The sequence below is a fragment of the Mauremys reevesii genome, linkage group 11 (assembly GCF_016161935.1).
Source record: "Mauremys reevesii isolate NIE-2019 linkage group 11, ASM1616193v1, whole genome shotgun sequence".
NCBI lineage: Eukaryota > Metazoa > Chordata > Testudines > Geoemydidae > Mauremys > Mauremys reevesii.
Window position 1 is genome coordinate 59,426,482 of NC_052633.1, and position 15,816 is coordinate 59,442,297.

At 41.0% G+C, this 15,816-nt stretch overlaps 1 protein-coding gene across 20 annotated transcripts in view; it reads right to left on the minus strand.

Moving 5' to 3' along the window:
- The window catches only part of R3HDM1 (R3H domain containing 1), a 132,085-nt gene that overhangs the window by 89,348 nt on the left and 26,921 nt on the right, over positions 1–15,816 (minus strand). For 15 of the 20 annotated variants that reach the window (XM_039493764.1, XM_039493761.1, XM_039493760.1 and 12 more), the window contains 2 exons: positions 6,377–6,585; positions 4,514–4,654 (listed from right to left, as the gene is read on the minus strand). In XM_039493764.1, coding sequence (XP_039349698.1) covers positions 4,514–4,654; positions 6,377–6,511 — 276 coding nt within the window. In that variant the 5' untranslated portion in view covers positions 6,512–6,585. Of the gene's footprint in view, positions 1–4,513; positions 4,725–6,376; positions 6,586–15,816 lie in introns of those variants that run through there. The other 5 variants (XM_039493780.1, XM_039493777.1, XM_039493776.1 and 2 more) reach the window with 1 other exon arrangement.

Genomic DNA, 15,816 nt, shown 5'->3' on the forward strand with positions numbered 1-15,816 from the left:
TAACAATTATTTTTAATGCATGGATGACAGTATATTTATGATTGCAACCCATGTACAACATAAAACTCTTAAGATACATTAAAACAGGCTTTTTCATGCAGTAAAAAAAATCTGTAAGTCATGAATGATTCATGGTAATTATTTTTCAAAAAATGGTTAATAATGCCATATGTTCTAACCAACATCACAACTACAAGGTGGATTCAAGCAAAAATCTTGTGATAACTTATGTGGTTTTTTTTAGGGCTGAGACTGTCTTCTCTTTTTTGGAAAGCAGAATGCTCTTGCACATTTTTAATAAATATTAAAATAATTACTACTATTATTATGGTGCATATTGTAGGATTGCTACAATATAGCAGAGAACAAAACAATCAAGTTTTCATACTACTCGTAAAATGTGTTAGTAGCATCTTTTGACAAATTATACAATTCCTAAAATAATGGCGCATAAAATATTTTTACTGTATAGGCTCATGTCCCTATTAGTTCACTCACTATCCAATAAGAAATTAGCATACCGAAGCACAATATCTTAATAGATTCTTTCCATAAAACTGCTCTTTCACATATGTGCCTCACATTTTGAAGCCTGTTTAAAAATAACTTGAGTCATGAGAGAAAAACTGGACAACTTTAAAAAGATGATTGTCCCTCCAAATTACAAACGTAAAGCTTCACTAAGCTAAATCCTTACAATCATGGGTGGCCACCTTCTGCAACATACGTAAATGGCTATATATTGTGAGCAGTCGATTTGCTATGTGCTGTACAAAACGGAGAACGTAATTCCTACCCTTCAACTAAACAGATGAACCAAACAATTGCTTTATCACAAAGCCATGGAGTAAATTCATTTTAATTATTTTTTTTAATACATACATACATACATACATACATACATACAAGTGTAACGTGATTTTGCTGGCAGATTAATTTTGTAGGCTGGGCAGAGAAGAGAATTTTAAGAATGGATTTGAATGGACTGGGACTGCTTGCTGCTCCAGGACAAAGCACACATTCTAGGCAAAGAGGCCATTATGATGGAAGGAACAAAGGATATGTCTACACTACCACATAATTTATGTCACTCAGGGTTGTGAATAAGCCACTCCCCTGAGCAACATTTACACTGACCTAAGCGCAGGTATGGACAGCACTAGGTTGGCGGGAGAGCTTCTCCCACCTACATAGCTACTGCTGACTATTGGGGGTGGATTAATTCAGTCGACAAGAGAACTCTCCCCTGTCAGCTTAGCATGGCTACTCTAGAGAGCTTACAGCAGCACAGCTGCATCCAAGCAGCCTGAAAGCATTGGGAGAGCTGCAGGAGCAAGTTGAAAGGCAAAGGGTATGAAAGGATAAGGGCAGCAAATTACCCACAGTAAAAAACAAAAACAATGTAGCAATGGATCCAAACTGTCTTCTCCAGTGATTTTCACTACATTTGATTAATTTATTCATACACTACTTAAGGAGACAGGCAACATAATTCAGGCACGCTTGAGACTGATGAGTCACTTTTCTTATTCAAATTGTGCTTACAGTGATGTTTACAAGTGCAAATAAATTACTCAACATACTGCAACTCAAGTATTCTGGTATTGGGATCCCTACTGTCATGGATATTTAGTTTCAAAATTTCAACACTGGCTTCCAGAATTGGGAAGCGTCAATTTCACTACATTAGGGAAGGAAGGGAGCTAAGAAAAGTGAGTGTAGAGAGTGCATTAAAGTAATCAGTATTCTTCATGCAATAATATTCTGGCTAGTTTACCTATTTTATCTTGAACAGCTATTTTTATTTGGTCCCCAGAGCATCACCTGGTACGCGTACTAATAATGGGTGGTTGATGGGAGTTGGGGAGGAAATTTTCAAGGGAGCAAGTGTGATGCTGAGAGCACTGACTCTCCACAGAAGTGGCATATTCCTCAGGAAGGGTTGCATTCTGTGCTGTCCAGCACAGGAGCAGTAGCACCAAGTAACTGATGGACATGAAAGCCACAACTTCCAGAGCTTTTCAGATTTGGAAACTTAGCAAAGGGATTTAATTTTGTCAAGCTGGAGGGGCGCAATGAACCTAATTTAGGAGAGAAATTCTTTTAGAGGTGTTATCTAGAAAAAGCTCTGAAGCTCTAAACAAACAAAATAGGAGAATTAAAGTGAACCTATTTCTAATCAACATTTGACTAAAAACTACTTTGCAAAACTCAGAGCATGACTCAGTGGACTCTCTCACCTAGTAATTTCTCTAGTTAGTCTTCATCTGCACTTGAATGTATAGTAAATATATATATATATATATTGCCTCTCACCACCTACCATTTTAGAATGTAAGCTCTTCAGGCCAGTAACCATTTCTCTGAATACAACTGTACAGTACCTGGCCCCACAAAATCCTTATCACGATTGTCACCTGGGGACACTACACTTAATATCAATATTAAACATTAACTAGCAAGGCTGTAACGTTGTATGGGGCAGGGACTTTTTGTTGCGTATTTGTATACTACCTAGTATGACTGGTACTAAGTCTCCAGCCTACGGGTATGTCTACACTACCCACGTTATGGCGCAGCCATGGCAGCGCTATGATGTGGGCCGTACAGACAGCCTTTATCCCCAGGGGAGAGCTCTCCTGGTGATAAAAAACCCCACTGCTAACGAGTGGTGGCAGCTTTATCGCCAGGAGCATTGTTCCCGGAGATAAAGCACTGTCTATACTGGTGCTTTTCAGCGCTAAAACTTTTGTTGCTCAGGGTTTTTTTTCCCCACACCCCTGAACGACAAAAGTGTTAGTGCTGAAAGTGGAAGTGTAGACAGCCTCAGTCCATGACGAGGCTTCTAGGGACTACAGAAATACAAATAGATTGCCATTGGCACAGGAAGGGACGTGTTATGAGGAGTACCCAGTTTGTTTGTTTTTTTTTTAAATATTTTTTCTAGCTACCCCCATGCCCCAACCCTAGATTCAGTCCTGATGAAGCTTAATTTGAGTTTAATATCAATTTAAGAATGTCACAACATTACCACCATAGACTTGTACAGGGCCTGTATGAGAGCATCTAGCACAGTTGAACCAGACACCAGAGCTTCCTTCACCGAGAATAATCTTCATGAGATTTTTGTTGTGTTAAATTATGGACTTTTTAAAATCATGTATTTTCTCAGCCTCAATAAAACTGAATGCCAGGACCTATTCACAACTCTTATCACTACAACTGTGAATCAAAATACCTGGGAAACAGCTTTAAAAAAACAAAACCCCACAAACATCAATGGTAACTTCTCTACTAAGGGCTTGGCTACACTTGAAAGTTGCAGCGCTGGGAGTTACAGCGCTGGTCGTGCAGCTGTGTGTGGCCACACTCACAGCTACCAGCGCTGGTGTATGGCCACATTTGCAGCGCTGTTGGGGGTGATGCATTATGGGCAGCTATCCCAGCGTTCAAGTGGCAGCAACATGCTTTTCAAAAGAGGGGGGTGGGGGGTGAGGTAGTGTGACAGGGAGCGGGGGGGAGAGAGAGAGAGAGAGAGAGAGAGTGGATTTTTGGAGCCAACACTGTGTGTTTAGCTTCCTGCCTTGAAAAATCAGAAAATGTTCGTGACCCCTTAGTCTTAACTCTTAATTGCAAACAGCCTGCATCCAAACGGACTCCCCTCTGTCAAGCAAACACTCACTCCCTGCCTGCCTCATTATCTCATTTGATTGTTCACAGCCAGGTACAGATTGATCACAGCAAACAGGAGCTGTGTTATAAGCAGCTCCGGGATCAACGGAGCTCCGAGTTCACAACAAAACAAAGAGAGGCTGCATAACAAAACAAAGAAAGTAATTTATAAAAGCATTCTGGGATATCTGCTAATACCCTGGAGGCCAATAACAGCGCTGGTGTGTCCACACTTGATGAGCAGCGCTGGATCACCAGCGCTGCAATCATTACACCCCAACCAGACCAGGTGTACAGCCAGTGCTGCAGCCAGGGAGTTGCAGTGCTGGATGTGCCTTGCAGGTGTGGATGGTTACTAATTGCAGCGCTGGAAAGCCTCCACCAGCGCTGCAACTTTCAAGTGTAGCCAAGCCCTCAGTAAATGCTCAACTTAGTAATGTTGAGACTGACAATGGGGACATAAAAACAAAATTAACTTGTTGCCTTGTCCCTCTACAACATGGAAAACTTAACATCCTAAAAGAAGTTCAAATGAACCCAAAGGAAATACTACTACAAATAAAAGGCTAGAGTGTTTTTCCTCTAGTGAGAAACTCGCAGATTGCCTCCAACCTATTAAAAAATAACTGACCATTAAGTATGCGTATTGATAGAAATAGGAAGGTGTGGGGGTGATAGAGGAGATTATAATCCTCCAGATTCACCAAAACTGATCAAATTTGCTTGGCCCTTGACTAGGAAATATGTAATAAGTAATCACAAGACATAGTGGCAGAGCAAGAGAAAGAACTGTGTTTACCATAATATACTGATGAAAAATAAGAAGAGAAAGACTTCTTACCGGCATATCATTTTTGTTGTCAGTACAACTTTCATCCTTTTCTACTTGAATCTGCTGATGGCTTCTTGATTTTATAAGGTTTTCGACTGGGGTTATATCTTTAAATTCAGCCTCTGAACCATTCATTGCATCAGTTTCATCCTTTAGAGTAACAGTATCAGACATCCTCATTAGAGAAGGTTACTTTAAAATTCTACAGGAAATAAGGAACCTTTAAGAGGAGAAAGAAAAGTACGTATATTTACTCTATAGAGCTGAAATTGTATACTAATTCAAGAAGATTTACACACACACACACACACACACACACACACACACACACACACACACACAGACAGTATTTTCAATAGACTGCCACCAACAGGACATTTTCCCCACCAATTTTCTTTTTCTCATGTCTTGGGTCATCATGAATGAGTATTCATTTTAGTTCTGTCAGGTGCACCTTACAAGAGAAAAAAGGCATTAACTAAAAGTTTATGTGAGTAGGTCATGGTAGACCAGAGGTGGGCAAACTACGGCCCACGGGCCACATCTGGCCCGTGACACCATCCTTCCCGGACCTGGAGCTCCTGGCTGGGGAGGCTAGCCCCTCCCCCGCTGTTCCCCCTTCCCCACAGCCACGCCGGCAGCACTCTGGATGGCGGGGTTGTGCGCTCCGGCCATGCAGAGCGGCAGCCTGTCTTGCTCCAGCACCAGACATCATGTTCTGAGCGGCATGGTAAGGGGGCTGGGGGGCAGTGTTTGGATAAGTGTGGGAGTCCCAGGGGGCCTGTCAAGGGGTGTGGGTGTGGATAGGGGTCAGAGCAGTCAGGGGACTGGGAGCAGGGGGGTTGATAAAGGGTGGGGTGCCAGGGGGCATGTTGGGGGTGGGGGGGTCCCGGGAGGGGGTGGTCAGGAAACGAGGAGCAGAGGGCAGTTGGATAGGTGGTGGGAGTCCTGGGGGGGGGGGGGAAGGGGGCTGTTGGAGGCAGGGATGTGGATAGGGGTCGGGGCAGTCAGGGGACAGGGAGCAGGGGGCAGTTAGGGGACAAGGAGCGGGTGGGGGGGTTGGATGGGTCAGAGGTGGTGAGGGGGGCAGTCAGGGAGCGGGAAGTGCTAGGGGCCGGAGGCCACGCTCTTTGAGGAGGCACAGCCTTCCCTACCCGGCCCTCCATACAGTTTTGCAACCCCAATGTGGCCCTCAGGCCAAAAAGTTTGCCTACCCCTGTGGTAGACCCTTGACTACCTCCCTCCTCCATATTTTATACATTGGTGTTTTCAAATACAACACTGGGTTTCAGTTCTAATATAAGAAATTGAAGTTCCTCTAATTCAAAGGGAGAATGTTGATTTGAAAAACTATAGGGAACTGGTCTGGTGGATCAGTAAACCAACACAATGAACTACTGTGCAAGATTCACAAACTGAATGAAAACTTCCAGATTGTCTTCTTCCCAGTCAACTACAGTTGACATGAATAATTGTAGATATTACCTTACATGTCAAAGGTAATGAAACTGGTCACTGCACATTTCTTAAGTACCAGAAAGAGAGACAGCATTGACGATTAGAATGGTGGAGAAACAGTACACTAGATGATGACGTACAAGAACAATATAAACATTCCATAGCTCAAATAAATATTTGGAGTCCATCCTGCCCAAGTCTCAACTTCTTGCAATGCCAGTTGTCAGGAAGATATGAAAACAATAAATCTACACTTCACAAAAAAACAAACAAACACACCACAATCAATCTAGGTAGAATGAACTTAAATTTAAAACACTGATTTTATTTTTACATTTGAGGGATTTTAATTCGAAATAGAAAAACCTAGCGCACAGTTTATGCCAGTCAGATATAATATTTGTTCCTTATTACCTGATGTATCCTACAGATTTGGAATTGTGGTCTCCCACAAAAATAAAATAAAGTAATCCAACGTTCCTTTTCACAGTTGTCAACCAAGATGTTAGTTGTAATGAACCATCTGGAATATGGCAGGAGTCGTCCCATGTCCTTGTCACCAGTGTAGAATCCTTGACTGAACTATACTGTCTTGGATCAAGAATATCATCCCTTTTAGATGCCTAAAACAATAAAAACAGTTTCATTGGTAACTTCCATTAATGAAAATCAGGAATATTTCTTGTAAAACTAAAAAAACAAAAGTCAGCATTTTTCATTTCCATTCAATTTTGTTTGCCATTTTTGTTCTACTTAGTACAGCTTCTTCCAGTAGATAAGTAAATGTTTTTCACCAATTTGTAAGCAATTCCCAAAGTATAAATTAATAAGTCGTTATAATAAAAATCAGTATGTCTAGTTACACCATGACAAAAGTAACGTCCCTATGCCATGTAGGTATTTTCTGGAATTGGGCTGTAATAAAGAATTGTTTTAAATATAAAACTTGGGGAAAAAATATAGTTATTGGCAGTTGAAACTCATACAATTCTTGGCAGGATTAATCCTGTAAAAGCACCATATGCAATTCATATTACAAGGCCACATCATACCCCACAGACCAACCCCAGTACCTTCTACATGCTTCCCAAGATGCACAAACTAGTGAATGCAGGCAGACACATCATATTTGGCCATAACACTCTTACTGAAAGAATATCAGGACTCTCAGAAGCCATCCTATAACCACTCAACCCACAAAGGGCCTGTTTCCTCCAGGACACAACTCACTTCCTCCCATAGAATGCCATCTTTGCTTCCATGGACGTCATCTCCCTACACATCAATGTCCCTCACAAAGATGGCATCACTGCCTGCCTCAAATATCTACAAGACAATGGACAAGCCTCAAATATCTACCACAAACACATCACCAAACTCATCCATTTCATCCTCACTCATAACAACTTTACATTCAACAAACACACACTTTGTCCAAACTATGGGAACAGCCATGGGTACTAGGATGGCTTCCCGATATATCAACCTTTTCATGGGCCACAAATGGAAAAATGTGCCACAAACTCAATGATATACCTGACATATCAATGATACTTTCATCCTCTAGACAGACAACCAAAACTCCCTCATAGGATTTCCACCACAACTTCAACCATCATCATCCATCAAACTTTCTGTAGAACACAAGCAGCAACTTCCTGGACACCACAATCAGTTTCAACAATAGAACTGTAGAGATAACTATACACAAGAAACCCTTGGATCACCACACTTCCCTCCAAAGATGCATCTATCACCCCCAAACACACAAAGAAATCTTAGTTACAGTCAGGCATTCAGACACGATAGAACATGCTCCGAAGAGAAAATCTGGGATACACACCTTAATACACTTAAAACTGCCTTCACCAAACAAGGACACTCCACCAGAGAAATAGATCACATTATGGGTTGGGCCACCCAAATATTCTGAGAGAACCTGCTTCAATACAGGAAGAAAAAACAAACAAAAAATGACGTACTCCCAGTTGTCACTTACCAGCCCACACTGGAACTTAAACAGCATATCAAACAATTACAACCCATACTTAATGGGAATCATATCCTAAAAAATCTTTTCTGAACACCCTCTTCTAGCCTTCATAACACTGTAACACACCACCATCACCAGCAGAAACAAGCTTTCCACAGACCAGGATATATCAACTCAAAGCGGCACCAGACTCTGCCGAACAGACACAAAACCTGCAGACATATCCCCACTGCTATGATGATCAACACCTCCCCCCCCCATACATCTTTCAAGATCCCTGGGTCCCATCATGCTTATCACAACATGGGGTATACATCAACCAGTGCATTAAATGACCCAACAACCATCTGAGAGTGAAATTAGACAATCACTGTGCTCTCAAATGAATTCACACAAACATGGTAAAACACAAAAACACCCTATCATCTGTGGGTGAACATGTTTCACAAAATATTTATTCCATATCTGACTTCTCAGTCCTCATCCTCAAAGGAAACCTGCATAACCCCCCTTCAAATTATGAGCCTGGGATTTTTAGTGCCTCTAATAGGCACTAAAAATCATAAAACCAGTGTCTCTATTGAGTCTGTCTCTCTCTACAACAATCTGTAACCCACTAGCCCCCATTTTTGGTCTTATGACTGCATAGGTGTTAATGATGCACTTCATCTTGAATGGTGTCTTGCAACATACGTTAACTCCTTATGCTTAACAATCTCTTTCACCTCCATTTATAGAGGCAATACTCTGAGCACCTTTCCCAAACCTGAAGAAGAGCTCTGTGGTGCTCAAAAGCGTGTCTCTTTCACCAACAGAAGTTGGTTCAATTAAAAAACAAAAAACAAAAAAAAAACCCTGTGTAGATCTAACACCATCACAAAAAATAAAATGTACCCTAAGGCAATGGAAAGGGAGCACTTGAATAATAAATCCGACTGTTCATCATATTGTGGGGAAAAATCCACACCATATATTTAAAGAAAGACACATAAAAGAAGAAGATAAGTGGGGTTACAATAAAAGGCAAAAGCTTGCTGGACCTAGCAGATTTATCCTGTCAGACAGTTCCTTATGTCCTTCAAGTTCCACATCTTAATAAATAATACCTTCTTATGCTTATCATATACACTTACATATATTGGACTCTTTTTACCCAAGTGCAGCCAAAACTTGGCCTAGAAGGCAACAGCTCTTAACAATACATAGCAACACATCATAGTAGTTTGGTACGAGAAATGAAAAACACTCTACCGATAGAAACTATGGACATAGAAATATATCTCCAAGGCACTGGAATTAACATTCTCTCTCTTGCAAAAAGATCTTTATTTATCACCAGTGGTCAGGAACTTCCTTTAACATATCATCTGAAAGACAGCACAATGCCCCTTAATGTTACAAATGAAGCATGTCCTCAGAGGGAGTAGCACAATGAATTGAATCAACAGCACAACAAGCTGCAGAACCACAGATTACATTGCAGGCCAAATCTGATCACACTTAGTTTATGAAATTTGATGAGATTATGCAGCCTGAGGTGATATGTACATATTAAGCCAATATGATCCATGTATTAATGTAATTTACATTTTAGTGAGGACTCCAAGTCATAGTGCCCCATGTTAAGTACTTTTAAAGCAGATCATTGTTTTTGAAAATTAGATAGCCAATGAAGTACCTACCACAGTGAATATATATTTTAAAATGCTGATTAGTGCTGCTTCTATTCTCCCCACCCCAGCTCTTCCATATACCCATTTTATTTCCACTCTGGGCAGAAGAGTAAAACTCTTAAACTACAGTGGATTCAAAATGGAATTGAGATACAGCTATCAGAGCTTCCCTACATTGTGAATTAAGACAAATTAACTAAAGCTATGAAGTTAATGTTCATAAGTTAAAGCATATTAAAGATCCATGTTGACGCAGTCATTCAGAAGTAAAGTGACCTTAGTTTTCCGTAGCTTAATCTTCCCTCCTTTCATAAAAGGTGTCTGTCCAGGAAACCCTCAGAGTCATCCTTCCCAGTGATTGTAAGAACATAACCCCCCCCCCACACACACACACTCTTCTTTTATTTCTTTAGTGGGACAGGAGAGAGGAAAGGGATAGAGATGAGCCAGTGCCTGTGGGTTGTTCATAGGTTTACCTCAACTACTTTGGGTGTGTTAAAACTACATCTGTTTTCTGAGTAAAGACAAAGCCTCTCAGAGAAAGGACTTTTGAGGATTTATCTGTTTAAGACTTGCCACAAGAGCCATTCTAAGTTCTCTCTCTGTCATTCATTCCAGATAAAATATAGATTTAAAAATGTGAGAATCTTTCCTTAAGGTTCTTGAGAACTAGCAGGTACATTTCTTAATGTGAAGGAAAAGGGGAAAGGACGGGCTTAGAGAGAAAATTCCTTAGACACTCCTTGTACTAATGAAAGACAATGAGTATGAACAGAGAAGCATTTCACCCAACCTATGGACAGACTCGATGGCTGTAAGAAAACAACTTTTAGGATTCAGTCCTTCATAGATAGAGACTAAAAAGGAGAGCACTACCAGCTTAGGAGGGTAAGACTATAGCCCTATTGTGATAGTCAAAAGGTGCAGTTTTCCAATAGTAATGGGTCAATCAAGTTAATGCAGCATGATTGAAAATCCCTGTCAAGATGCACACTAGCACTTTTGAAGCAAAGCTGGCTGTATTTTTAGCCAATGGAGGGATCCTAAGGCAAGCAGAATAGATAGCTGCTACTATGATAGGAAGCCATGGACCCTGTATTTGGGATGCTTCGACCCCCTTCTGAGCAGCTTTTCTAAGGGCACGTCTTCACTGGCAATGTTAAAGCACTGCCACGGGAGCACTTTAATGTAATTTGTGTAGTCATTGCATAGCACTGGGAGAGAGCTCTCCCAGCACACTAAAAAAACAAAACAAAACAAACCACACTTCCACAAGGGGAATAGTTAGCAGCACTGGGAGCGCGGCTCCCACCACTGGTGCACTGTCTACACTGGTACTTCACAGCACTGAAACTTCCAGCGCTCAGGGGGATTTTTTTCACACCCCTGAGCGAGAAAGTTGCAGGGCTGTAAAGTGCCAGTGTAGACGAGCCCTCAGAAACAGGAGGATCAGTATAAGAGTAGAAGTTGCTGCCATTACCCCATGTGGAACAGCAGAGATGAAACTAGAGCTGTAGCATGAGTAGTCCAGCAGAGGGCACCAAAACTCTTCTGCACCCTGACTAGGATAGCTATTGCCTGTTGATTTGGAGATCAAAGACAAATCCATGCATTATGAGTCAGTGTCTAGGACACTAACATTTTTTGTTCTCCTTCTTTTAGTTTACTTCCCCATTGCTCCCAATATGTGGGTTATTCTGCAATTGTTCTGAAATTAACCCCACAAAGTAGGATGCAGCCAGTTCTGTTTAGCTCAATATTAGCAGGCCATGTGTTCCAAGTTTCTTTGAACCATCATCCAGCTTATGTATATAAAATACTTCAACATGATTGTTTGATATCACCAATACTGCTTCATTTGAAAGACTATGCCACACTGCCCAATGCAGTTAGAAGAAGTTAATACAATATCCCAGCATTATGCAGATTCAGCTCGTTCCTCTTCCAAAATGTTGGCATGTAGAAAGAGCTTTGTGGACATGGACTCTACAGATGTGCTCATATTTCAGATTTTTTGAGACAAGAATGAGTCTAGTAATTGAGATGAGAGAGCTTTAGTCTGGCCCCTATAATAAACTATAACTTTAAGAACATGTGTAAATTAAAATTAATACAGTCTGCTTAGAGGATTTCTTAAAGAAACCCTTTAGTCATGGGCATGTAGATGCAAAAAAACAGTTATAAACTTGTAAGAATGTTACATTTATCAACCGGAAGGCTTCATGCAAATTTATCCATGCTGTACCCTACTGACTTAAAAAGATTTACATCCAGGATGAATTTTGCTCTTTTTACCTATCTTACTACTTACACAAATATATTCTTTTCAAAAGCTCAATATAACCCAGGATAGGTTAAATCACTATACACTGCATTAATATTAGAAGCTATTTTTATTTGATAACTACAGTTTAATCAGATATTAATATAAATTTCAAAGACATACAGTAGAACCTCAGAGTTATGAGCACCTCGAGAATGGAGATTGTTCATAACTCTGAACAAACGTTCAAAAGTTTACAGCTCAACATTGACTTAATACAGCTTTGAAACTTTACTATGCAGAAGAAAAATGCCGCTTTTAACCATCTCAATTTTAATGAAACAAGCCCAGAAACAGTTTCCCTACCTTATCAAATTTTTAAACTTTCCCTTTATTATTTTAGTAGTTTATATTAAACACAGTACTGTACGGTATTTGCTCTTTTTTGGGGGGGGGGGGTCTCTGATGCTGCCTGATGTGAGGTGAGGTGTGTGGTTGACTGGTCAGTTCGTAACTCTGGTGTTTGTAACTCAGAATCTACTGGATAATGGTGAATCATATAAAATATTGCATTATTAATACTCCCCTTCTAAAATGAATTAAGATATATTACACGATGTATATTATGCGTCTTATTGCCTAAAACATCTAGAGATAATTTTAACAAATCCAGCTGGACAGAAATGGCTTAGTTTACCATGAAGTCTTGATAGGTCAGACCCTCCGACCTCTTTTTGGAGTAATATGTAAGATTTCCTTCTCTCTTGTTTGAGAAATTAGAGTCCCAGGATGATGATTCTGGTTAGTTTTAGGCCTATACATACTTATGAATGGTACTAGTAAGCAGTACTATTTTATCTACACCTCACTACCAGATAATTCAGTATATATATATTTTTTAAATCCCCACTGTCTATTGTGGGCTTTTGCACACTCTAGTCTCTCTAGCACATGTGTATCTTTCAATAGAATTTAAGCACCCACTTGAGCTTTAAAAGGCTGCAGGTTGGAATAGCACCATTGTTCACAGAAGAGCTGAGATTTGCTAAAAGGAAACCTTTTGTCTCAATATTTACATGTGAAAGCTATTGAGGAAGAAGAAGAGTACTTTTTTGTACCAGAATATGAAATTGAAGTGAAGCACCTATGAATAACTGGCAGAAATCTATTGCCAGAGTTTGTTCACCACCACCTCAGTAATTTTATCCAGAAAAGAAATGGTTGGAAACTGGGTGATAGATGGCAGTATTGTTGACATCAAGGAATGGTTTCTTAAGAACCCATCGGACTATTGCATCTATCAGGAGTCAGATTTCCTTCTCTGCACAAAGCACTGATGTTCTTGGCCATTGGTGCCTAGAAGATCTTCATTGGCTTTCATCACCCAAAAAGAAGAGCAGGCACCTGTTATGGCCTAGGAGCCTCTCAGAAATTTCATGACCTGTGAATGATCAGGCCAAAATCCATCAAGGAATGTGAACAATCATTGCTGTCTAATTTCCAGCCAGAAACTCTTGAATTCATTCATCTTTCCAGTGAAGTAATACAAAAACTCATCATAATTTGATATACTTGGGTCTGAGTCTGGGTGAAGGCAGTAAGCATAAGCTAGTTAGGTTATTATCTGGAGCTGTTCAGACAATCAAGAATTTGCTAATGCAACTGAGAGGCAAAGGTGGTTCGGTCTGGACACTCATGGATGCAAAGTATATTTGCACAAACTCCTTGTACTACTGATGATTGGATTGAGAAAGAATGTTCACTTACCCTACAGTAACTGTGGTTTTTAAAGATGCCTTGTCTGCAGTTACTGCAGGGTAAAGTAACCACTCTTTCTTCAAGTGATTGTCCATGTGTATTCCACTTCTGGGGGCTCAAAAGTAGTAACTTATGTCCTGGAGGTGGGTACAATGAGTCTACTGAAACAGAGGACAGCTCTATCAAAGGAGGCAACAGATCTAGATCCCTGTAGCTTAGCACTACTTCTTGCTAGAGGGAGGCCAGCCCAAACCTGAGTGGCGTTGACATGACCACATGCACCATGGGGCAGGTCAAAAAGCCCAAAGCGGGGAGCCAACCAGCAATATGACACAGGAGCTGCAGGAGATGCCAATGCAGAGTGAGAGCAGGGTAGACGTGCTCCACAACTTCCCGCCCTTGGATCTTCATCACAGGACAACACCTGACCCACTCCCCTGGGGCAGGACCCAATCCCTGGGCCTCCCATTCCACCAGGGCAATATCCAACCCATGTCAGACACTCAATGTTAAGACACCTCACCTCTCAAGCCCCTCTGGGTCACAACAGAGGGTAGCCCAAAGAGATTTGCAGCATGAAAAAGTTTGGGAACCACTTCTCTAAGGCAAGCAGATAGTCCATGATAGCAGCCAGTAGCTCTTCCAAAGGAGATAGAGAACCTCTTCCATTTAGCAGCACAAGTAAATTTGGTGGAATCCTTTCTGCTACAAGCTAGGATGCTTTGAACTGCTAAGGGGCAGGCTCTGTCAGTCAGCCAGTCTCCAGGCCATGTGATGGAAGGATGCTGGGTTTGCAAGTAGGACTTATCCCTTCAACTGCATAACCATATTGGGGTATCAGAAGTTTGATATGGGGCAGTGCTGACAGATTCATTAGGTTAGAATACCAAGACTGCCTGAGACATGCTTGGTTCATTATCATTAGGTCTGTGGCCTGTCTGAGGACTCTCAGTATCAAGGGAACTGGAGGGTAGGCATACATAAGCCCCCATTACCTTAGGATCAGAAAAGCATCCAAACAGGGACTTGTTCCCTTTCTGGAGTAGGCACTTCTTATTGTGGTTGGAAGCAAACAGGTCTAATCTTGGGAGCCCCCACCTATGAAAGATGACTTTTCAAATAACCATTCATGGTTGTCCAAGTATTTTCAACTCAGATGGTCAATGAAGGTGTTTTGCAGGCCAGGAAGGTGTGATGTTACTGACATAACCTGTGACCATATAGATCATTGTTGCAAACACTATTGTATAAAAGGTTATCGTGTAAGGTGTCAATGATCAGCAAATCATAACCTTTCCATAATTATGCTAGCTGTATGTGTGTATCATTTTTGTAGTTTAAGTTATGAATATTGGCTACGTACTTGTATCTTAATGTGTTTTGATTCTAAGTAGCCTCAGTGAAGCATTTGGTCAGTTTCTTGAGAAAGGACTATTCTCAGTAAGTGCCCAATCAAGAAACACTTATCTGACAATGAATTTTGGGAGACGCTAATCGACATCTGAGCTTTCCTGGGAACGTTTAAACTAACATGTAAACAATGGTGTTGGCCTGTAAAGAACTGAGTCATGCATGGACATGTAACTTGCCCATGTGACTCCAAACTTCATCTTGCACAGGAGAACCAAGGGGTTTCCACCCACAAGAGAAAGCCTACAAAAGGCTGCTGTATCTCCTCCATCTTGTCTTCAATCCTGCTTCTTGCCTCTGGAGGTACTTTGCTACAAACTGAAGCTCTGAACAAAAGGAATGAATGACTCATCCCAGCTCTGGATGTACTCCAGAGGCTTGATTTGTGCCTACAGTTTATTCCATCACTGCTACAAGCCTGAACCAAGAACTTTGCCATTACTGTATGTAATTGATTCCATTTAACCAATTCTAGCTCTCATCTATATCTTTTTCCTTTTATGAATAACCCTTTAGATTCTAAAGGATTGTCAACTGCGTGATTTGAGGGTAAGATCTAACTTGTATATTGACCTGGATTTGGGGCTTGATCCTTTGGGATTGGGAGAACCTTTTTCTTTTACTGGGGTAAAGCCATTTGTCCCCATAACTGGTGGTGATACTGGGAAACTGTAGTGTCTAAGGGAATTGCTTGATTGACTTCTGGATAGCCAGTGGGGTAAAACCGAAGTCTTCTCTGTTTGGCTGGTTTGGTTTG